This window comes from Triturus cristatus, chromosome 4_1 (genome assembly GCF_964204655.1).
Source record: "Triturus cristatus chromosome 4_1, aTriCri1.1, whole genome shotgun sequence".
Classification (NCBI taxonomy): Eukaryota; Metazoa; Chordata; class Amphibia; order Caudata; family Salamandridae; genus Triturus; species Triturus cristatus.
The window spans coordinates 334,276,677-334,302,282 of NC_140585.1; the positions used below are offsets into that span (position 1 = coordinate 334,276,677).

General features: G+C 44.2%; 1 protein-coding gene across 1 annotated transcript in view; it reads right to left on the bottom strand.

The window, feature by feature from the left end:
* LOC146854897 (differentially expressed in FDCP 6 homolog) overlaps positions 1 to 25,606 on the bottom strand; it is a 354,648-nt gene that overhangs the window by 99,855 nt on the left and 229,187 nt on the right. The window contains exons 6-8 of the mRNA XM_085652318.1: positions 19,051 to 19,159; positions 13,861 to 14,033; positions 12,789 to 12,896 (exon numbers count right to left, since the gene is read on the bottom strand). Of these exons, the coding sequence (XP_085508444.1) occupies positions 12,789 to 12,896; positions 13,861 to 14,033; positions 19,051 to 19,159 (390 nt within the window). The remainder of the gene's footprint in view (positions 1 to 12,788; positions 12,897 to 13,860; positions 14,034 to 19,050; positions 19,160 to 25,606) is intronic.

Below are 25,606 nucleotides of genomic sequence, written 5' to 3' on the forward strand. Positions count from 1 at the left end.
GGTGTTCCTGCCATTATGGTAACAATAGTTGAGAAGATGGTGGTCATTTTTGTCATGATGTTGGCCATTCCTGGCATATGATGGACATTTCTTGTATATTGTAGTCTTCTCTGGTGTTTGGTGGCCATCACCAGCATTTGTTGGCCATCATTGTCATATGTTGAGGATACAAGATTTCCAGGTGATTTATTTCAGGTACAGATTTTCTCAATCCCTCTACCTTTGTTGTTTTAATGTTTTCTTACTTACTGTGGATAGAGTGACCATAAATTATGGGTATTTTTGTTCCAATTACTTTATAAGATCTTCTGTGAGTCCAGAAGGAGTTGCTGATGGTAACTAGAAAGAGATGATATATGGCTTATAATTGTTTATGTTAGCGCTGCATGTCTTGAAATCCTTACTGGTTTTGAAGGTGATCAACAACCATCCCAGTTTAGCTGAATTGAAGACTATGTGCCTATCTTTTTAGAAGGAGCTAGAATGAGGTAAAGCATGTTTACTTTGTTGTGGGTTGGATACAAAGAATCTCCTGTAAAGAGGATAATGCAGAGTTATGTAGTTGTTCATACGACTGTGGTGGAGATTTATATCTAGTACCAATATGTTTGTGGAGTGCTGCAGCAGCATGGAGATTTCAATTCCATGAATGTGACCAGTGAATATGTTACTATAAAATAGTGTGGCATGTGAAATCTGATATCTGATGGAAAATAAACCTAAAGTTAAGTCTACAAACTAATTGTAACGCCCTGAACGTCTCAGGATCGTTTAACAGACACGGTAATGAGGACGCAACCACTTGTGAAGGGTTAGTTATTTTAATGAAGGCAAAAATGATACAAAGAATAAACAAAAGTTATAGTCACTGGAATCCTCCAGGCTAAGTACGTTACCAGCCCACAGCACGGATGGTCCTAACCGTCCTCTGCATATACGCCGATCCCGGCGTATGCCAACAGAGGGCAGAAATGAAATGGCCGACAATGCCAATCGGTAGGCTGTGAGGGGCACGAAGAGTGTTGGGGAGAATCGAGGAGTCAGGGAAATACCCAGCCGGGATCTCTACCTGAAGGGAGCAGCCGCTCAACCTCTTCCTCAGACTGCACCGGGACGCGGAGTCACCACCTGGTGATGCGTCACCGATACCCCAATCAAAAGCAAGAAGACTGAACCGAGAGCAGCCGCTCGATCGATCCTGTGGACTTCCGAGTCTGTAACGCGGCAAACACCTCCTGGTGTGCGTTACAGCTGGCAGTCCCTGTATCTCTGGTCGGGCTGGGAGTTACGACTCCAACCAGCAAAAGCGCCACTGCGCTTTGACTCAGCCGAGTCAAAAAGCGAAGCTCAATGGTTGACCGGTAGAGCTTCCGGGTCCTTCACAGGTGACGATGGGGCAAGACACGGCCCAGGGAGTAACGACTCGACCTACCTCCGTTCTTGCCTTTCTGGAGCACCACTCCGGAACACTGCTCTTCACGAAGCAGGTACGTCGGTGTAAACACAATATCCGACAGCGTTGTACCTCCCGGTTCCTCCCTTTATAGGGCGTGTTTTCTTTGAGTTATGTAACAGCTCTCCTGTTTACATAAGGGCGTGTTTTCTTTGAGTTATGTAACAGCTCTCCTGTTTACATAAGGGCGTGTTTTCCTTGAGTTATGTAACAGCTCTCCTGTTTACATAACCTCTCAACCGCTAAGCATCCTGGGAGATGTAGTTCGTTTTCGCTGGTTACCGTTTTCCTCCCCTCGCATGACAGGAATTCTTGACGGTACATCCTCCCTCTCAGCGGCTCCCCACGGGTCCAGCGCTGGCAGGAAAACGCCGATGGAACAAGGAGACCAAGCGCGGAGCATGAACCCCTTCAGCCGGTTCCCATGATTGCTCCTCCGGGCCATAGCCTTTCCACGCAACCAGGTACCACAGCTTCCCCCTGCGCCATTTGGACGCCCGTATGCCCGACACTTCATACTCCACCTCCGACTCCACGCATACCGGCCTAGGTGTCCCAGACGGCTTGGAGGGTGCTGGTTTGAGCAATGATACATGAAAGACAGGGTGTATCCGCAATGACTGGGGCAAGCACACCTTCACGTTCACGGGACCCATACACTTGGTAATTCGATAGGGGCCCATGTACTTGGGATGGAACACACTGTTCTTTCGAAACCTCATGTTTCTTGTGGATATCCAGACGTAGTCTCCAGTGCGGTACAGTGGCCCGGGCCTTCTCTTCCTGTCTGCCGCAGCCTTGTATTTTCTCTTGGCCTCCATTAGGACAGCCCTTGAGCGCATCAACGTGTCTTTTATGTGTGCCACCCTGTCCGCTGTGGCGGGAATCCTGTCCTCTCTGAACGGATGCAGAAATGGCAAGAACCTGGGATGTTGGCCATAGTTGCTATAGAACGGAGATGACTGTGTGGAGCTGTGAGTGGCGTTGTTATAGGCTATCTCTGCAACCCATAGCAAGTCGACCCATTCTTCCCTGCCCTGGTCCACAAAACATCGCAGATACTGTTTGAGCGTTTGGTTCAGGCGCTCGGTTTGGCCGTCCGTTTGAGGGTGGTAGCTGGTGGACAGGGCGGTCTTAACATGCAGCGCAGTGCACCAAGTCTTCCAGAATTGCGCAGTAAACTGCGACCCCCGGTCCGACACGATCCCCCCAGGTAATCCATGCAGTCGTACCACATTCTTTAGGAGTAGTGACGCCAATTCCCCGGCCGTAGGGACTCTCTTGCAGGGGATGAAGTGCCCCATTTTCGTCAAGTAATCCACCACCACCAGTATTGCCGTCATCCCCTGGTCTACCGGTAGGCCCACCACGAAGTCCAGTGATATGCTATCCCATGGTCTATCCGGGGTCGGAAGTGGATGTAAGAGCCCTTGGGTTCGGCCATGGTCGGCCTTCATGGTAGCACACGTAGGACACTCCTGTCCCCACCTCCTGACATCCACTCTCATGGTTGGCCACCAGAAATGCCGTCCCATGCTAGCCACCGTTTTTTCAAAGCCCAAATGACCTGCGCATGGAGAGTCATGGCACCAAGTGAATGCTTGTTTCCTTAGCCTAGGCGTGGGTATCAATAGGCACCTGCCCTTCAGGGGTATCCCGTCCTTCAGCTGCCATTCTCTGTGACTGAGGAGCCACCTCCGCCATGCGAATGACCTGATCCCTCTCTTTATTCCCCTCAGGAAAGTATCCGGTTGGATAACCCCCAATACCATCCTCGGGGAAATGATGGAACGCTCGGTCGCAGGCAATGGTTCCTTAACTGCAGATTGACGGGACAGGGCGTCCGCCTTCCGGTTTTCCGTCCCCGGCCGATATGTGATGCGGAAGTTGAACCCCGCAAAGAAGATCATCCACCGCAGCTGCCTGGGAGAAAGGTGTCTTGTGGCCGTCATGAACTGTAGGTTCCGATGGTCCGTGTACACCGAAACCACATGTCTTGCCCCCATCAACCAATGCCTCCATTCGGTGAAGGCGTCCTTGATTGCGAGAAGCTCCTTCTCCGAAATATGGTAGTTGCGTTCGGCGTCGTTGAGTTTGCGGGACATGTACGCAACGGGATGAAGCACCCCTGTGTCGTGGTTGCGTTGGGACAAGATAGCCCCCAGCGCCACATCCGATGCGTCCGCTTCCACCACGTAGGGGAGATCCGGATCGGGGTGAGCCAACACCGGCGCCTTACCAAAGGCGCTTTTCAGGGCCTCAAAGGCTGTGTTCGCTTCAGGGGACCAGACAAACTCCTTGGACTTCCTCAGTAGCTGTGTGATTGGGGCCACCAATCCTGAAAATCCATCTATAAACCGCCTGTAAAAGTTGGCGAAGCCAATGAAACTTTGAACGTCCTTCACGCTTTGGGGCACCGGCCATTCTTTCACCGCCTTGATCTTTCGTTCTGCCATCTCCTGTCCCTCTGGACTCAGCATCACTCCGAGGAATTCCACGGATGTGACGTGGAAGTCACACTTGCTGAGTTTACAAAACAGCATGTTTTCCCTCAGCTTTTGGAGCACAGCTTTGACGTGGTGTACGTGTTCCTCCACACTGGACGAATAGAGGAGGATGTCGTCGATATATACGACCACGTAGATATCCAACTCCTCTCTGAGTACCTCATTCAAAAAGTACTGAAAGGCTGCCGGGGCGTTGCACAGACCGAACGGCATGACGAGGTACTCAAAAAGGCCGAACCTGGTCTTAAAGGCGGTCTTCCACTCGTCTCCGTCCCTCATGCGCACCAGATGGTAAGCCCCTTTCAAATCCAACTTGGTGTAGATACAAGCTTTCTTGACCTGTTCCAGAAGTACACTAATGAGAGGCAAGGGGTACCGATTTTTTATGGTTATCGCATTCAATGCCCTAAAGTCCACACAGGCTCTCAGCTCCCCATTAGCCTTCGGGATGAAGAAGAGTGGCGAGGCGGCCGGAGACTTGGACGGGCGGATGAACCCTAGCTTGAGGAGTTTATCCAGGTACCCCCGGAGATGCACGTTTTCAGGCTCCGTCAGGGCATACAGCCTGCCGCTGGGAACGCTGGCCCCTGGCACCAGGTCGATCTGGCAGTCAAACTGTCTATGTGGTGGTAGCACTTCCGCCTTCACCTCATCAAATACATCCTCAAAACTGTGATAAGCCTGGGGGAGAGCCACATCTTTTTCAGCCGCTGTAGCCACCGTCTGACTCCCGCTCTCATCTGCGTCAAGGGATTCCGTTCTTATTCCACAATGCAGGATGCAATACGGTGACGTCATTTCGATGCGATGTGTTGGCCAATCCACAAAGGGGTTGTGTTTCTGTAGCCACGGCAATCCCAATATGACGCCATATTGGGGCGCTCGGATGATGTTAAAATCGATTTGTTCCAAATGGTTCCTCCCATATCTCATCGGAAGGACCCCCGTGTGCTGCCCGATGGGCCCCGTCACCAATCGCCTTCCGTCTACAGCATAGACGTCTTCGGGTACAGCTTTGGGAAGAAGCACTAGCCCTAGCCTGCATGCCTCGTTGTGGTCCATAAACATGCCAGTGGCCCCTGAATCCACCATGGCCACAACGGGTATCCACTGGTCATGCACTCCCACGTGCACCATGAGAAACAGGTGTCGTTGTCCCTTAGTGACCGAGTTGGAAAGTGAAGGGATGGATGAGTGACTCCGAGATGCCCCTTCTTTGGTCTGGGAGTCCTCTAGTTTTCCGCCGGTATGTCCACCACGGCTGTTACCGACCGGTTGGCACGATAACGTGACGTCTTCGGTTTGGCAGGGCATTCACGTACGTAGTGGCCTTTTTTGCCACAATATAGGCACAATCCTTGTTTACGGCGTGACTCTTTCTCCATGGCTGTGAGGCTCGCTCGTATTGCGCCGATGTCCATGGGTTCTCCCTTGGATGCGGTGGAAGTGTCAGGACTTCCCACCGTCACATAGGATGGAAGGGATTTTCCTTTTCTCCCATGATCCCCCTTTCTTTCACTTAGCCTATGTTCCAGCCGTAATACCAGGTTGATAAGGCCCTCACATGTCTTGGGTTGAGGGTCAATATGAGCCACGGCGTCCTTGAGCTCATCGCACAGCCCGTGATGGAAGAGCGCCGTCTGTTTAGCAACAGGCCACTTGGTTTCCGCAACCAGCCTTCGGAACACGTTGAGATACTGCACCAGGTCGTTGGATCCCTGTCTCAACTCAAGCATTTCACGGTCCGCCGTGTACGAGTCAGCCCTTCTGTCGAATACCTTCAGGAATTCCTCGCGAAAAGCACCCCAATCACATAAGATGGGGTCGTCCCTGCTCACCAGAGGTACGGCCCATTGTGCCGCGTTTCCAGCCAAATAGGAAATAAGGAAAGCCACACGAGCCTGACTCGTGGGGAACGCCTTTGGTTTGCACGAGAAATGTAGCGCCACTTGTGTGAGGAATACCTGCACTGTGTTAGGATCCCCACTGTACCTCTCTGGTGTTGCCAAGGGGATGGCTACCGGCATTTCCACTACTACCGCAGGGGTCTGGTTCGTGAGGGAGGTGCTGGGCGTGAGCAGGTCCAATTGGATAGCATCCAGTCTGGCTTTTACATCGGCTGTTTCTTGCCTAGAGGCAGCCAATTCAACTTGCACGGTCGCTAAAGCAGCCAGCACATCATGAAGTGTTGCCATGTCTGTTATCGACCGGGAGACAGTTAGTGTTATTAATGGTCGGATATTTTGTAACGCCCTGAACGTCTCAGGATCGTTTAACAGACACGGTAATGAGGACGCAACCACTTGTGAAGGGTTAGTTATTTTAATGAAGGCAAAAATGATACAAAGAATAAACAAAAGTTATAGTCACTGGAATCCTCCAGGCTAAGTACGTTACCAGCCCACAGCACGGATGGTCCTAACCGTCCTCTGCATATACGCCGATCCCGGCGTATGCCAACAGAGGGCAGAAATGAAATGGCCGACAATGCCAATCGGTAGGCTGTGAGGGGCACGAAGAGTGTTGGGGAGAATCGAGGAGTCAGGGAAACACCCAGCCGGGGTCTCTACCTGAAGGGAGCAGCCGCTCAACCTCTTCCTCAGACTGCACCGGGACGCGGAGTCACCACCTGGTGATGCGTCACCGATACCCCAATCAAAAGCAAGAAGACTGAACCGAGAGCAGCCGCTCGATCGATCCTGTGGACTTCCGAGTCTGTAACGCGGCAAACACCTCCTGGTGTGCGTTACAGCTGGCAGTCCCTGTATCTCTGGTCGGGCTGGGAGTTACGACTCCAACCAGCAAAAGCGCCACTGCGCTTTGACTCAGCCGAGTCAAAAAGCGAAGCTCAATGGTTGACCGGTAGAGCTTCCGGGTCCTTCACAGGTGACGATGGGGCAAGACACGGCCCAGGGAGTAACGACTCGACCTACCTCCGTTCTTGCCTTTCTGGAGCACCACTCCGGAACACTGCTCTTCACGAAGCAGGTACGTCGGTGTAAACACAATATCCGACAGCGTTGTACCTCCCGGTTCCTCCCTTTATAGGGCGTGTTTTCTTTGAGTTATGTAACAGCTCTCCTGTTTACATAAGGGCGTGTTTTCTTTGAGTTATGTAACAGCTCTCCTGTTTACATAAGGGCGTGTTTTCCTTGAGTTATGTAACAGCTCTCCTGTTTACATAAGGGCGTGTTTTCCTTGAGTTATGTAACAGCTCTCCTGTTTACATAACCTCTCAACCGCTAAGCATCCTGGGAGATGTAGTTCGTTTTCGCTGGTTACCGTTTTCCTCCCCTCGCATGACAGGAATTCTTGACACTAATAACCCTAAAAGTTTTTTGTGTGTCAGAGCTTTCCATCTCCCGGGCTGGTCTTTGTGAATGAGACTGTAGCTTTCTGGAATAACTAGGCTGAACTAATGAAGAGAAGAGGGACAGAACCAGATTCCATTGATGAAAGACGATCACAATGTTTTTATGGGATATGCAGTTTTAACCAGTTACAGCTGAACATTTACGACATGTCTCAGATATTTCAAAGGAATTTTGTAAACGTTAGAAAAGTTTAGGGCACTTGATATTGAAAGGTAGTGGCTTTTCATATGGTATGGGGTGAAAATGTATTTCATGAGGTGGTAAAAGTGATTTCAAGTTCTTAAGTATTTGAGGAGGCTAGGCGTGTATTATTTTGTATCTTTATTGTTGACATAGGTAATAAAAAATGTTAATGGGAGAGCGAGATTGGAATAGAGTGCACAGTTGTCTTATATTGATTGTTGTGTAAAAAGGGGATGACATCAGATTGTATAATGTTTCTATCTTTATTGTAGATTAGATGCCAGTGGCAGCTAACACAGCACAGTGCTCATCTAATATCTGCAGTATTTCTTCTAGCTGGTTCTTAGTAGAAACTCATTCTTAATGTATGTGTAACAATGAGATTGCATGCACTATGTCACCGAATCATAATTACCTTTCCTAATAACCTGCAGTGTTGAGTCAGCATTTTCCATAGCTGAGACAGTTTCTAAATGTCCCAAGAAAATAATTTTAATGCAGGCCTAATAGATGTGAGAAGGTGAAAAGGTCTTCAGCCTAGAATCTCTATTTTCAGTGATAGAGGCTGCGTTTGCCCTGTGCTGTGGTGCAGATCGTAGGTCGGTAGACAGTAGTAGCTACTGCCCTTCGCTACCAAATTTACTGGATTCAGTAGCTACGGTAGGTCTAATATCGGGAAGCCAAATAGAGAAGGCATAAAGGCCTGGTATATCTTTATGAAGCAGGTAGAGAACGTGCTGAGAAGTGTTGTATAGGCTTTATGGCATGTATGCTGGATCGGTTTATAATTAGGTCTCTTGTAAATGGTGTGGATTAGGAGCCAAAATTGACTGGAAACACGTGCTAGATGGTCTGTAAGTTTTACCAATTAAGCAGCTTGCAAGTCCTTATTTAAATTATGTTGGAAATTGGGTAACTGGTTGAAGGGGATGAAACCTTACTCAAACAGCAGCCACAATTTCTGTCAGGGTAAACTCACAAGCAAACCCCAAAATAACCTATGCTTCACCCTCTGGTAGATTGGCATGAAAGCAGCCAGGGTTAACTTGGAGACAATGTGTAAAGTATTTATGCTGTACTTCAAACAGTAATAGAATAAAAACACAACACAAGGAAAATCCAACACCAATTTAGGCACATAGAGTAAAAGTTAATAAATTATTTGACACCAAAACAACAAATATCCAATCAGTAGAGCCAAGCAATTTTAAAGATGACAGAAAAATTAAATGCAACTAAAAGCAGAAAGTGCCACTTGCAATTATCTGGTTGTGCAAGACTGGGTAAAAATCACAAGTTCAGGCCAATCACGATGGAGCACTGGCCTTAATACAGGGAGCAGGTGCGTCCCACTGAAAAAGTTACCTTCAAAGTTTAGTGTGAAGAGTTTTGTTCGAAATGGAAGCCCGGAGAGCAGAGCATTGTGGATGGTCATCTCTGTAGCACGAAGTTTCTGCTATGCACCACGAACATTCATAGCTGGAGTTTCATGTTGGTGGTCACCACGAGCTGTCAATGCTGTAGCAGAAAGTGCAGATCTTGCGCTGGTGATGGTCGCTGTGGTGCTAAGTGTCAGGTTCACTGCAGCTTTCTGTTGGCGTGTTGGTGGCAAGATCTTGGTACGAACTGGCCCATAACCACAGAATTTCTCCTTTTCCTCAGAAGACAGCTCAACTGCCTCACCAAGGATTCAGGACCTGAGGGGCACCTCTTGGTGGTCAGGAACTCGCTAGAGCAGAGGTCAGCAGGGCTCAGGCAGGTCCAGGCAGCAGGTCAGCTGTGCATTTGCAGGGAGCCTCAGTAGCTTGTTATGTCCCTGTTGCTCAGACCAAGAGGTCAGTCAGCTGACCCTTGGAGTTACTTCAGCCTGGGATGAAGGGTGCAGGTCTAGTTTTCCTTTCCAGCAAGCAGGGCAGCAAAGCAGTCCCACTTCAGTAGTATTCCCAGGTCCAGGGGATACTACAGAAGATTTGGGTCTGAGGGTCCACTATTTATATCTGGAGCCTTCTCTGATGTAGAAGTTTCTAGAGAATTCTCTTTGAAGTGCCTGAATCTTCTTACCTTACCTACCCAGGCTTCAAGCTGGCTACAAGAACAAAACAGTAGTGACAAGTCCTTTGTGTCACTGCAAGGCACAGCCTATTCAGTAGCACGTGCAGCTGCGTCCAGCTCCGACTCCTTCCTGCCAGATGATGGCTCATCCAGGCACATCTAATCTCTCAATTGTGTGACAGTCTGGGAGGAATAAACAACGTCCAACTACACCAAGTCTTGTGATCCAAGAACAGGCTGCCTGCAGGCACTAAATGGACAGGAAGAAGCAAACTTTCCAGAAGTGGGAACAAAAAACAGCTGCTGTTGCACTTGTGTTGTTTAACAACCGACAAGTAAACCAAAGAAACAATGAATGAAAAATATTTCGGTGTGCACTCTGAGGCGGTACTTCCCCTCCGCCAATGTTAAATCAAAGAGACTACTAGGACTGAGAGTCTTAGACAGAGTGTGCACTACTCCTGCACTTCATAAACCGTCACACCAAAATTAACCACTGTGTTATATATAACTAACACAGCGGTTAATTTTGGTGTGACGCTTTATGAAGCGCAAGAGTAGTGCACACTCTGTCTAAAACTTTCTAGAAGTGGCATTTTCAAAATTGTAACTTAAAATGCATCTTTAACATTAAAGAGGGTTTTTAATTACAATTTGTCTAACATCGTACATGAAATGTTTAACTGTTCCCAATAAAACGTTAGGACTTATTAAATATAATAAGGCAACCCAATGTTTTCTTATGGGAGAGGTAGGCGTTGCAGCAGTGAAAAACGAATATAGGAGTTTTTTACTACCAGGAAATGTTAAAGTTAAAAGTACATGTCTAACTTTAAAATACACTTCACCCTGTCCTATGGGCTGCTTAGGGCCTATCCTAAGGGTGACTCATATGTATTAAAAAAGAAGGTTTAGGCTGGCAAAAGATTTATTTTGCCAAGTCCAAATGGCAGTTTAAAACTGCATACACAGGTTGCAATGACAGGCCTGAGACATGTTTAAAGGGCTACTTAAGTGGGTGGCTCAATTAGTGCTGCATGCGCACTAGTAGCATTTAAGGCCCTAGGTACATGTGTTGCCACTTTACTAGGGACTTACAAGTAAATTAAATGTGCAGATTGGGTGCAAGCCAATTTCACCATGTTTAGAGGAGAGAGTACAAGCCCCTTAGCACTGATTAGCAGTGGTAACGTGCTCAGAGTCTTAAAAGGCAACCAAAATAGGTTCAGAAAACAGGAGGGCGAAGGCAAGAAGTTTGGGGTTGACCCTGCAGAATGGGACAAGTCCAATAGATGACAAGTGTCTTGCACTGTAAATGGTAAATGTAAGAAGACAACGCATTGCTTGGGAATGTACAGTGGGGGTAACCATTCATTGAGGCATTTATAAGGTGCTAGTGCCTTAGGGGGAGGTGCAAGGGGCTTTATTGTACTGCTAGCATCACACAAAGATGTGGAAGCGACCATGATTGAAGGCAGATAAATAATCGCAGTAAAAGGATCTAACCGTTTGGAAAATTAATACACCCTCGCTCTTTTACACCCCACACTCACAATCAAGAGATATTATGTATGTAGGTATGCATGTATATGGTATTTCTAACTTGTGAGTTTAGTCACAATGCAGCAGAGCTCTGTACAGGATAAAGACAAGCATACAATCAAAGAGTGGAAGGAGAGGTTGCTGGATTGTGGTCAGTTAATACATTGTGATGTAGTGTTCTGTAAAGAGGCGAGTCTTCAACTCTTTCCAAAACACAAGAAGCATTGGGGGCAGTCCTGATAGATAAATGGATGTTTTTCCAGATCATGGTTAATAGATGGAAATGCCATCTGTCTTAATTTTTGTTTTTTTACACTACTTAGTCTGCAGCCTGAAGGCATTCTGTCTTTTCTAAAGGCATTGGATGCTTATCTGTTTAGCTTGCAATGCCACAAATACAATAAACGTCAAAACGCTCAGCAGTGCTTTGACTCCTAGGTGAGTTAGCACTTTACCAATATTCAAAAGAAGGTTCCAAGGTATCCAGATCAGTGGCTGCCCATAGTTAAGCGCAACATACAGGGGCTGACTATTGAAACAGCACATCATTTTCAAAAATGTGTGCACCACGCAAGTTGACAACCTTGTTGTTGCTAAAGGACCCATCACAATGCATAGGTCCTACAATGATGATCTACACTTGTCATCTGCAAACAATGCAATGGAAAGAGGTAGATACCCAAGTCCCACTTTTAATGATACTCCCTGTGAGCACAGCAATAAAGCCCTCTTAAGAAGAGGTGTCCACAAATCATTGAGCATGTGAAGGATTACCCTCTTCAGACAAGCGGGCTCATCTGGATCTGCACCAGGGTCAGAGCATACTGTGTGCAGTAGAAAACTGAAAAAATGAAAACATTATTAGCGGGAATGCCGTCTGTATCACACATGGCAAACAGGCTCCAAGTACCAAAATCCCACATATAAATATTTTGTACATTAGCTTTTCCTGATCACCAAAAGTTCTTTTAAGTATCAGTTGATAGTCTATTAGTTTGTGATCTAGCTTTAGGAGAAATATGTAAAATTGTCAGAATGTATTAATATGCCCCCCTTTCACAAATCAGTTTTTTGTGGTTATTGAACTAAATTCGGATACAGGCGTATTCGTATCTTACAATTCTAGTGGATCGTGATTCTTAGTACTATAATTTGAGCCATTCTAGCAGTAAAACTCTGAAATACTCTAGTACTTCAACAACACAGATAGGTAAATCCATTTGGGGACTATTTCTTGAGTCTTGCCTGCATTGCAATACATACTTCTGCCACATGGCTGTGCACCCTATGGCATTTTTATTAAAGGCATGTTGCACCCATCTGCATGTAACTATTTATTCTAGCTTCAAAATGTATCATTCACGTTGTGACTTGAAATAAATGTGTTAACAAAAGTGTATCCTATGGTAACTTACTATATTGCTTACTCATAAGCGCCATGCAGCAAGCTCGTCTGGATGAAGCTAGCAAGTGCTTTATCATCGACTTGAGGCAAAAATGGACAATGACATAGGCATTGCACAGATGACTGCCTGCCATACTATCAACCATAACTTCTGCCCCATCAGTGACATCCGATATGGCCATTTTGGTACTTCTCAAAATATTCTCTTTATCAAGTGGTCTCACTCCGACCAGAAAATTTCATTACGTTTCTTTAAATAGCTTCAGACTCACCATTTTGGCTTGCTTCAGCTGGGATTCCAAAGCAAGATGCAACTTCTCCTGCTGTTCAAATGTCTGTCGATTTTTCTTGTCCATTAGTTGCTCCATTTGCTCCTGAACCTACAAGTAGAAAACGCATACATCAGACACGTGATTTCATACAATATCCAAAACAAAGATCAATTTTGCCTTCTTACTTTCGAATAGTTAGTATTAAGCTTTAGTGTTACACTTTAATAGAGAAGCTGATTGGGACATGGTAATTGCCTTGCATAGAAACAGCAACTATTGTCTGAGAGGTTATTAGATAGACCAGCAACCCTACACGGCCCAACCTCTAGTGGTTGATCTACAAACCCTTAAAAAAGAGATAATATACAAAGATAGGAGTGGACAATGATCGACCCCTGCTTGACGCAAGTGCATAATGGAGAACACATCTTATTCCAGAAAAGCAGGATGCTGAAGTCTAGCACCCGATTGAAGGGTTAGGTTGTGTGCATTCATGGTACAATTCACAGTACAGCTAATGTTCAAATGTTCATTGTAATCGACTTACCTAATTTTCCCAAGAGGTAATTATGGCAACATATACACTTGAATAGGATGCAAAAGGTCCTTAAACTGAATAGAATGAGCCTTCAGCAAAAATCATTACAAAAAAGATTTTGTAACAGTCTGATAGACTGTGACCTCAAGTTTCTGGGCACTTGATCCAGTGGCGGGGTTGTGTTCATATGCCTAATCAGCTCAGCATCTTCATGCAAAGGACCTTTATTGCCTCAAATCATACAATACCATCTCCCAAACTCATTTAATTAGTGTAACAGAATTTGGGGGGGAATACATGGGAGGAAAACTGCTAGTTTTAAAGAATAAATCACTAAATTAGCACTGTTTATAAAATGACAAGTGAGTTCTGTTGGTGTCTCACAAATGAATGTGAGTATGTAGTAACCCAAAACTCCAAGTCATTGACTCCAAGTGCCCATTTGGGCCAGATGCATGCGGTCCAGAAGTGGTATTCTTGTCAGCATCTAGAGTAACATTGGTTTCAGCAAGTCACAAATGCTTGCTCCTTTACCTGAGATATTGCCCGGATGTAATTTTCTCTCTCCTCCTGAAGCCTCTGGAGTTCTTTTTCTTTTTCAAATGCCTTCCTCCTGTTCTGCTCACGCTGCTGTCTTCGTTTCACCTTCAGGTCACCATGCAAGGATGTCTTGTTCTCGGTCTGCAGCTTGATTGAAGTTTGAATGGCTGAAGATGAGGAAATAGGCAAATCCTGTGAGCTCTTTGTCTACCAATCAGCACAGCCCATTATGTACAGCCTTCCACTGAACCTCTCTGCGATCACTTAATCCTATTAAGAAAACTCATACATACCTTATTTCCAGCACTAAACATACTATGGGAGTCACTGTGGCACAACTGATAGCTATTTAGGTTCAATGTACATCTAGAGCTCATATAAGCAAGTGGCCTGTAAGCCCAATAAGTGCATAGACCAGTTTGTAGAACCACTTGGCCCCTTTTTCATTGTAAAAGGGTCCGCAGATGCTTTTTCGGGCACCTCTGTGATGTGCATTTGGAAGTTATGCTCTGCGCAGTGCAAAGTGGTACTCTCTTATCTGTACAGTGATGTAAAACACTGGAAGAGGGGTGAGCTTTGCAGTAAACACCTACAAGAGTTATTTCAAAAAACGTGAAAAGAAAAGGTTGAAGAATAAAGCCACCCTGTGCTGAGTTGCTGTTCCCTTTTACAGATACCAGCTGCGTTACTATGCAAGAAGTCCTGCAAGCGATTGCTTGTTTACTCAACGGTGCTCTGGTGTGCTCTGTTTTACAGCCAACCTTGAAGAAAGTGTGGGATTTTGTAAGGAAGTGATGAATAGTGGGCAAGAAGGATTTATCCGAGGTTCCATTTACAAAGCTCAAAATAAGCTTGAAACCTAATAGCGACACAGCAAATATCAGGCACAAGACTTCTAAGCTCTAGTATATGCTCAGAAATATGTGCTGCGGCATCAAAAGATGGACGGAATGCTGAATAAATCAAACATTCTCCCTCAATCGAGGTATCTTGGTTAAATCTATTGTTCTTTTGCTCACTATGCCACCCCAGTTTGGACCCAGCCATATGCAAATGTGTTTAACCCAGATCTCTTAACTGGAGGTGAATGTTTGATTCGTTCAGCATTCCGTTCATCATTTGTTTGCGTAGCAGAAATAATATGCAATGCTAAATCTTTAGTCTTTAAATGTGACAACAAGCTACATTTAGACCCACACATCAAAGCCGCAGTTTACAGTACCTACAATCAACTGAGACTATCTATGAAGATCAATTAAATCATTCCTTCTACCATGTCTCATACATTCCGTTCACACCCTAGCAATCGCCCGCTTAGAATACAGGACAACTGGACCTTCTGCCGCAAGCATCGGTCCCATAAAACGAGTTCTACATCTGGCAGCCAAAACGATCTCTGGCACCAAGCAATATGACCATCCCTAGTACTTCCACAACTCAGCTACCCGTGGGAGCATGCAGCGCCTTGAGGTGCGAAGGCTCTGAAACCGAATACTCTCAAATATCTTAAATACAAAATCAAACCCTCAGGCCGCAACGAAAGCTTCACAGCTCCAACTCACTTGATCATGTACCCATCAGATGTACCAAAATCACGATCTTAACCCAGTGATTTTCAAGATTTGCTCATCTTTCCCTTGTTTCTCAAACACACAGAAGAAACTCTTGATGCTGATAAGTACTTCTAATCTTGTTGGTTGCGCGCTAATGTGAATTATAACTAGGCTGGCTTGACGGAGTCTTTTCCATGCTCTTCTCGGTCTCCTCCTCACAAATAAGAACCCAAGCTTAAGATCTTTCTCCCCCCTCTCTCTCTATTAAACCACAATTTTTCGCAGCCTGCCTAGAACTATAATTGGGATCTAATTTGCACAATTCTTGCACTTTGATAGAAACGGGTCACCTTCATGGTTGACCTTGTAGATTGTAATGCCTACGGTTTGACTGCTCTATTGGTGTAATTCATGAGGAACTCTTGCCTTGTGTTTACGATTCTGCTTTTGATTCCCAATAACCAATAGAGTAACTACGTAGTCTACACATCCAGCCATAAATTGAATGAAATAGAACTATATGATGAAGTTAATGTAGCCACCTGATAGTCTCTTGAATATAGAGCAAAACCTAAGAACGCTAAGCAGGCTACAGACTACCTTTGTAAACTGTAACATGGTTTTTATTTTATCTGTAAAATGTTTCTTCCTGTACAAAGCCTTATAAGCTACTAACCACTCTGACCTCCTAGGGTTTGAACTACACAACAAGCCAAAGGTCAATACCAGGTTTAGGAGGGTGGATGGTCGGGCACAATGTAAGGTGGGGGGATTACTGGACCTCACCGTGGTGAGTCGGGCAGACTGCACTGGTGTCCGAGTTCCATCATACTATGGCACTGTTGACTGGACCAAGTACACCCCTCCCGCACGTGACTCTCAGAACAGCCAAGGTGAGCGGTCCAAGATTTCTTGAGGAGGATACGCAGACTCAAGCAACCTTGCAATAGGAACAATGAGTGAATGTCCAACCCATAACTTTTCTTTTTCTGGGACTCCTTTTGGCAGCTCCACCTCTTTCTCATTGTATTGGCTGGTGAAGACTGCAGCTACTCGGTGGAGGCACTCTCGACGCGCAGCTGCAGCACTCGGGGTGGGGAATCCTTTCCTTCCTGTCTAGGCACTGAGGCGAGATCGGTGAGAAGGTCTTTACTCAGCGAAGTGACATGCTTCATCATCGAGCCTCTCTTCATGACATTTACTGGAGCTCCGCATTGCACAGTTCCCCGAGTACATTCCCTTTCCCTATGCATTTTTATCCTTTCCCCGGGTTACTCTATACCTCACCATCAGGGGGGCACCCAGTGTCTCCTCTTAAAGAGCTCCGGGGGGGGGGGGGTCAACTGTGTGAAAAGTGCAGGGAACTATCCGAGACGGAGCCCGGTGGAGCATGTCATTTCCGTGAGTGCGATCCATTGTCCTCTCCTTAGGGATCCCTCAAACTGGGTTTCTTCCTCAAGGTTATCATCTCTTGGTCCTAGTATCCTCTTTATAGGGCACGGGGTGCTTTTGTGCTACATATTTACCGAGGGGGGTTCACCTCTGGAACAACTCAGCATCTTCTTTATCCTTCATCTCCCCCTTTTTTAGTTTTTTACTAATCTTACTGTGTCTGCAACTTCGTTTGCCAGTTCCTGTCTGATCAGTGCTTTATTAAATACTTAAAAAATCAAATATATTTATGCTGAGAACCTAATTCACAAGTATGTATTTATGTGCCAAGTGTGCAACGTTTATGGCTGATTCAAAAAGCACTGGAAGGCGTAAATGTATGTGGCCTAGCGGTGTGTTCTGAAGCAATGATTCATACACTGTGCTCGCATAGCTCTGCACTCACTTTAGAGCGCTTCCCATGGAGTGTTACAAGCAGGACATTGAAATCCAAGTCAAATAAGTGAGCACCCACTTTTGCAACTTAGACAATCTTTACAAACATTTTATAGTTTATATTCCACGGTTATCTTCACATGTGACTGACACCTGAAAGGTTCATGCATATGTTCTGCAGTAAGTAATGCCAATTTCCCAAAAATGATAGCAAATCACAGAGGTGATGTAGGAACGGGAGACATTTAACAGAAAACATTAGCTATTGAAAAACCAAGCAATTCAATCTAAGAAGAGAGTAATTCAGCAGTGTTCTGAATCTCAGTCCTACGTACTATACACCATGCATTGAGTGTTAGGAAAGCCAGCTGAAGTTCACATTATGCCAGAGCCTGCAATAACTAAGGTCGTTTACAACATATGTAAATTACACAGGTTAAGTCAGCAGTGTCGGAGACTGAGCCAAATACTTATTAGCTAAAACCCTGAACGTAATTATTCACGTTCTTGTAAACTGCACCCTATATTTGTATTAGGTTTTCATATTATATATATATTAGTAACAGCTGGATTACACTCTAGCAAGCAAAACTCTCAAAAATCTATTACCTGTTTTTGATTTTCGGCCAACTGTCATTTCAAATCATACTCTAATGAGAATAGTTTTACATTTTTGAAAGACACTATTGGAATGCAGCACTAGTTTTCTCTGGGGCCAGGAATGCAAATCATTTTTTTGCAATATTATTCCAAAATAAACATCTATAAGCAGTTAGCCACTTGATGGAGTTAGTTGCCAAACATTACTAGGGTAACATGATTTTAGGTGTATGAAATTAGATGGGAGCATTAACAATGTCCTGTATTATTAATGCATGTGTTTCAGGGGAAACTTCTCCTAAGGCTCCTGAGTGCTTATCCCAATCATATGCTCACATGTTTGCACCCACCCCGAATCCCTCTATGCATCTCTAAAACGCGTCAACATATTTCTCATCCATAAACGAGTACGACACAATCCTCTGCTCTGGGGGTCACTAGGATCCTACCAGACACTACTCATCACAAGGAGCTCTCTGACTTTCCAATTCATTGCATTGCTACTGGTGTTCGGATTCCCAAATATTTGATCTGTAGCTTCACTCTGCGAATGCAATGCAGGGAAATGGTAGGTTTTTGGCACTGTTTGATCTGTTGCCTAAACCCAAGATCTGCTGCTCGCAAACAAAATGATGCCACTGAGAAAGATTTTGGCAAAAGTTTTAGAAATTTAACTGATTTTTTATTGATGTTCCTGGATGAAAACTGGCCACAATGGATTTGCTACAGAAATGATATCTGGAATGTTGTTTGCACATTTGCTTGATATCCTTAACTACCAATGATCATGCAACTTTACTAACAGCATTTGTTTTAGATATTTTATTTTTTATGACGTGTACTGTGGCATGGATGCATCTCTGCCTCATATAGAAAGGTGAGACAATCTTTAGAATGACAAGATTTGTAATTACAAGAAGACAATTAAGACTTCTGTTTAAACATATTATACTCTCACAAAGGTTTTGTTTATTTACTTGATTTTGTGTTTTAATTCTTTAGTTGAAGAGTTGAGTAGGGTTGCCCATCAACACATACAGAAATATTTCACTTGTGACTTGTGGGTAGTGTTCTGAAAGGATACCTAAGAAAGGCGTTTAAAGCATGGGAAGTGTTGTCTCAAGCATCCATGTACTGCTAAACAGAAACATCTCAAAATTGGAAAAACTGACTGAACTCCACACTGTGTGAGCAGGCAACCCACCTAGCATCCACTCTTGCCGCTGCCGCATGTCCGAAGCGCTCATCTCGTACGTGCGCTCAGGAGTTTTAACACAGAAGAGACATCTGCGGTTCTCCTTATCTGGGAGTACCTACAATCACAAAGGAATTGGTTTAAAGACCAGCACTTTAGGTCTGGGCCGCATAGACAAACTATAGGGAAAAAAGGGTTAGACCCTGCATTTAGCTACAAGGGAAGGAAAGGTAGAGTGAGTGCAGTGAATAGTATGTTCCACAAGTTTGGACTTTGTATAAGAAGACTGCCATATTATGCATATATGAAGTTTGATGTGTCAAAGTCTATGGTTTAATAATAACAACCAATAAAGAGGCCTTCACAGCACAACATTTCTGATAATCAAAGATACATGTATTATAGGAACACCGGCTTTTTATTGTACGCATTATTCCATCAATGTCTGCAAAACAAACAGAAAGGGGATGATGTTTATGCTGTAGCCATGAACATTGATTCACCAAAATGCCATGGGTGGCGGAAGTGACCTCACACACTTTTATGTCCTCATTGACATCATAGGAAGTGACATCATGTGATGTTTGACCCTGAATGTCAAGACAATATGCCACAAATCTTTATCCTGATGAAATTATAATACCTGCCATCATTGATGCTTAGTGTAGCCCTAAAAGATATAAAAAGTATACCTAAATCACAGGGAGATGCACAAGAACTGCACTAAGAAGAAAAAAAATCAGTTGCGGTCAGGCCCACTAGTACTAATTTATATTGAATAAAACGTGCATGTTGTTGGCTTAATTTACACCTTTTTATTGTTCATACGTCATCTCTTGTAAGGAACTATCACACTTGAAGAGTACAGAAGTAATGATTCTGCCCCAAAACAAGTTTTCACACATTCACAATAATCGACTGTGGCAACAATTTATAAAACGTGTATTTGCTAATTTGTTTACAGTTATTTTGTATTAGAAAGAGTGTGCATTGCATTTAAAAAGTATTCTCCCAGCCGGACCTGCTGAACGTAAACAGTGCTCACAAGAAGAGTTTATCTTCTGTGCTTGGTATAGATTTTGCCATGGGTGGCAAAAGCAGGGTTAGGGGGTCGCAAGACGCGAGCCAGGAGTCACCGCTGTGACCCCTGAATGACGTGCATGGGTAGCTTGGCTCATACTCTGCTGAAGTAGGGCTGGATGCCAAAAGCTTATTCTTTTCGTATTTCTATCTTCCTCCTTGTACAGGTGTGACCTACTCCTCAACGTTCAGGAGAAACGCACAGCTTTGGGAATCGGGCACCTATTAATATTGTTTGAAATATTATCCAAAAAAGATTAATTTTGATCTGTTCAGAACCGTTCTAAATTTTAGTAAAGTGAAAGGAATGTTTGTGCCACTCTTTGTAATATAAGTGGAGACCATCAAATTGCCACAAAGTGAGAATCACAATTGTTTACCAAAACCAATTGCCAACCCTCAGACTTTATTGTAATCCTATTGGGTCTCCACAAGTGAGGACACTTTGGCTAACTAGAGACTCCCGTTGTGCCTAGAATCCTGCTGCACCTCATTGCTGAGGTAAAACTTAGCAGTAGTAATCGGATGTAACTTGTGTTTATGTTCAGAGGGGATATCACCTAGCAATTCAGGTTGAACTGCTTTGTTAGGGGCAGACATAAGACCAATTTACAAATGGCCATTACCCAGATGACCGTAGATTTTATGGAATATGGACCCAACATCTTTGGTGTGGCTTTCCCACCTTTTTGCCTTCCATCCCCCTGTTTTGTATTACTTCGCTTTTGCGGGACTCTAGGCACTTTACCACTGTTAACCAGTGCTAAAGTGCTTGTGCTCTCTACTTTGACATGGTGAAATTTGCATGCACTCAATTGGCACATTTAATTTACTTATTAGTCCCTAGCAAAGTGGTACTCAATGTACCTAGGGCTTGTAAATTAAATGCTACTACTGGGCATGCAACACTTATTTTGCCACCCACTTAAGGCCCTTTAAACATGTCTCAGTTCTGCTAATGAAACCTGTTTGTGCAGTTTTCAAGCTGCCATTTTTACCAGGCAAGATGAATATCTTGCCAGGCCCAACCTTTCCTTTTTAAGACATACAAGACACCCCTAGGATAGGCCCTAAACACCCCACAGGGCAGGGTGCAATGTTTTAAAAATGTTGGACATGTACTTACAAGTTGTACATGTCCTGATAATATAAAATCCTAAATTTGTTTTTCAATACTGTGAGGCTTACCTCTCCAATAGGATAACATTGGGCTTACTTATTACATTTAATAAGTCATAACTTTCAATTGGGAGCAAGTAAAAATATCGAGTTTGATGTCTAAGGTATTGTAATTTAAAACTCTCCTTGATGATAAGGTCGGATTTTAAGTCACAATTCTGAAAATGCCACTTTTAGAAAGTTGCCATTTTCTTGTCCTAACCATTTTTAGCCTGCACCCTGGGTTGTATGACTAGGTAAAGCTGGCAGTCGGTCTTTGTGTGTTGCTCACAGATGGTGAGACAAAGGGAAGATAGGTGCTGGCCGGATTAGCAATCTCTGACTTGATAAAGGGGAGGAGCTGTCACATACCACATTTGCACATCACAAAAGCTCTGCCTGAGCACACTCACAAAGGGTTTGACACTAGTCTTGCGAGACTCCAGAGAAGCTAGGGACAGGGTAGGGAGGAAGGAAATCGCAGACACCTCTTGGGTGGAAACCTCCAGAACCATCTCCTACTTCAAAGTGGGCACCAGGTATAAGCACTAGACCATCAGACCCACCTCTTCAGTATCCCTCTAGACCTGTGGAAGACACTGAAGGACTGCTGTGATGCTCTGCCAGAAGGATTGCTACTCTGCTGTCCGAGTGAGAATTGGACCTGCATCTTGAACCCAGGACCATGAAAGTGACTCCAAGGACTAATTGGCTAGGCTCCTGATCAGAGCCTTACCAACACAAGATGCTCCAACCACCTTGAACCCAGCACCTGGAATCTCTTCTGTGAGTCCTCCCCTCCCAAGTAGTGCCACCACAGTCTTGGACCCTTGGAAGTGGGATTGAAGGTGCTTTGCCAGCCCAGCTGTGGTCCAGTGGACACAACCGATGCAGAGCAACATCTTCTCGCAGCTCCTCTTGGAACCGATGCATCCCCGACGCGAACCTTGCATTGCAGCTCCACAGCTTCTTTGGAACTGCCGCTGTGTGACATCATCGAAACCGGTCTCTGCGTCACAAGCCCCTCATCGACGGCATATTTGATGATGACGCAAGAATACGCATCACAGCTGCGCTGTTCCCTGGGAACAGCTGCTGCACAACACATCCTTGATGCAGGATCTCGCAACACTCCACAAACCAGGATGTAAGGTACTTTGTTCAATGGGCCTAACTTGGTGCCCGTATCCAGCCCATGATCTATCATGGTCAGCCTGAACTTGTGACAGTCTGGGGCAGCTAGATAACCACAACTGGCACTTTATGCTTCTAGGCACTGTATTTACTTAAAACATTAAAATTGCACATCTTCGGTTATACTGATGGATTTTTGTCGCTTTGGTGTCAAATAATTTATTACATTTTATTCTATTTTTGTAAATTGGTGTGGGATTTTTCTTGTCTTATGTTTTCACTTTATTGCTGTTTGAAGTGCTGCATAAAAACATTACAGATTGCCTCCAAGTTAAGCCTGATTGCTTGTGGGACAAGATACCAGAGGATTAGGCACCGGGTAATTTGGGATTTGCCGGTGTTTCACCCTGAGCGCAATTGTTGTGTGCTTGAGTAGCGTCTCACCCCCTCAACCAGTAACCCATTTCCTAGCGGTACCTAGTGGAATTCTTAATGGGTACACTCTTACGTTTTGATGTTTTATTAATCACTTTTGTATTGTTTCAAAGAGGCACAAACCACTCACATAATTCTTACCGAAGTCAATCACATGCTAGGATTTACGGAGTTCTTTGTACATAAATACTTCAGAAGATGGAGATAACCAAGATTCATTAGGGCATATATCAGCACTTCATTATGGCATATATCAACACAAGGAACGACACCACTCAGGCCAATCCCATAGTCATGAAAAGGAGGTGGACTGTGTTTCTACACTCACACCAAAAATAGGTAGTGATTTAATCACAGCAAAGTCTGGAACACTGCAGTCCTACCTAATTTATAGGGATGTAGGCAGTGCCTCAAAACTTTGAAATTCACGCTTCTAAAAATAAAATTTCTGAATTATTAGTTCTGAGAACAAATTCATTAAAACTGAACACTTTCTAAGTGTTTTTTTGACAAAATATAGTGAAGTAAGGTAAGCATGAAAGGGTTAAGGTTTTGTGGTTAAGGGTACAAGATACAGGGTTTAAGTATGGGCAAAGGGATTAAGTTTGAAGGGTATAGGTTTAGGATATAGGTTTAAAGGTGTGGGATATAGGGATATATATGGTTACGGATTTGAGGTATAGGGACTAGGCATTAAGGCTATAGGGGTATGTGTATATATATTATCTACTGGCGGTCGCCAGTAGATAGTTATAGTTAGGACCGTGTTTCCATAGGAAATCTGAAAATTCTATTTTGAATAACTTTGGCGCCGGTTGACGAATCTTCATGAGATTTTCAAAACTAATGGGGCGCTCCGCTCAGCTCCTACCCTGAAAGTCTCGGGGGGATTCGTCAAGCGGGGGCCGAGAAAAAAGGGGGGTCCCAAAACGAGTTTTCCCCATGCATTTTCCCATAGGACCTTTAGTCGAAGGTACAGCCCGAACGGCTGAACAGAATTACTTGAAATTTGGCAGAGAGGTAGTCCTCAGGTCAGGGATGTGCCTTTTGCATATATGGAGTCAATCTGTTCAGTAGGTCCTGAAAAAATTGCAGTTAAAAGCACATACATATCTATAGCCGCGCACCGTGCGCGCACCGTGCTCGCACCGTGCGAGCGTAATTCTGATTGGTGGTTACTTGTTAGTCAACGTTCGAATCGGTTGAAATCAGGAAGTGTCGCCCGCCATTTTGTTTGTTTTCAGTGCGAGAGTGAAAAAGGAAGGTGGCGAACGTGAAAAGGGGGGCAGGGTAGAGAGTTCCTGACCCCCTAGCCTTTGTCAGGGGGTCCCTGAAGGACCCCGAAGGCAGAAAAAAAATTAATACATACATAACTTAGCATTTAAAAAAACGTACAAATTCACTGAAAAAACCATAGGTTTCACACACGTTATAGTTAGGAATTAGCATTTAAAAAACCTTGCAAATTCACTTAAAAAACCATAGGTTTCACACATGTTATAGTTAGGTGGATATTTCTCTCGTAAAAAAACAATGAAATTCCCCCGTTATAGTTAGTTCAGATAACTATAACTCGCGCGACCGCCACTCTATCACAAGGATGATGTCATCAGTGATGTCATGAGTGATGCCACTGACCATGTCATGAGTGATGTAATATGTGACGTCATGAGCAGGATTGCGGTCGCGCGAGTTATAGTTATCTGAATTTGCAAGGTTTTTTAAATGCTAATTCCTAACTATAACGTGTGTGAAACCTATGGTTTTTTCAGTGAATATATATATATTTATATTCAAGTGTGCAGTATAGTTAAGGGTTTGGGGTACTGAGGCTTGGGGTATAGGGTTAAGTGTGCATAGCAATGGGTTCAAGGGAATGGCGTAAGGAGCTAAAGGGTTAACATATTAGGGCCAAGGTTATAGGTTTAAGGATCGGAGTATGGGGGTTAATGGTTTGGGAAATGGCATGAAAGATATGTGGAGAAGATTTAAGTGTTTCAGGTGCAGGGTTAAAAGTTTGGAGAGTGGGGCTTAAGGGTATAATCTTAAGGGTTCAGGGGTTAAAAGTAAATGTTAAAGCTAAAGAGTAAATAACATAGGGCTAAGGGTATGAAGTATAGGAGTTAAGGGTTTTTGGTTAACTCCTGTGTTTGCATTTGTTTGATGTCACAGTTGATAACGAGTAGGAGTGAGCAAATCTAAAACCTGAATGCGAGCGGCAGTTCTTTTAATGTGGGCGGTCAACTAACACTTGAGATTGTTTTTTTTTGTTTTACCCAAGTGGAACGCTCGGGTATTTTTTTTGTGTGCAAAACTACAAATAAGAAAGTGTTTGCATGCAAGCGACAGGAAATCGACTCCAAATTATAATGTTGAGTTTAATTTTTACCTGGACTGTTTGGATAATTTTTGGAGTGCGAGATCCATTTTATCTAACATGTAATTTCGCATAATCTTAGGGTAATTTTGCATAATTACTCTACAGCAAATTATGCTAGTTTCACACATGCCTAGTAATGTTTTTCCTTTAAATAGTGATAAAAACGTGTTAAAGTTAAATTTAGGGTATCTAAAAATAAATCAAAATAAATCAAAGTGTTGCGTTTCTCAGTAACATTGGACTTCATTTACGTGAAACAGTTTTAAAGTAATAAAATTATCAATGTTCAACATAAACTGATGTTGATTTTAAATGTTATTAAAATCAAAAAGGTACAAAAGAATATAGCGCCCTGATGACAAGAGTTCATACACTATG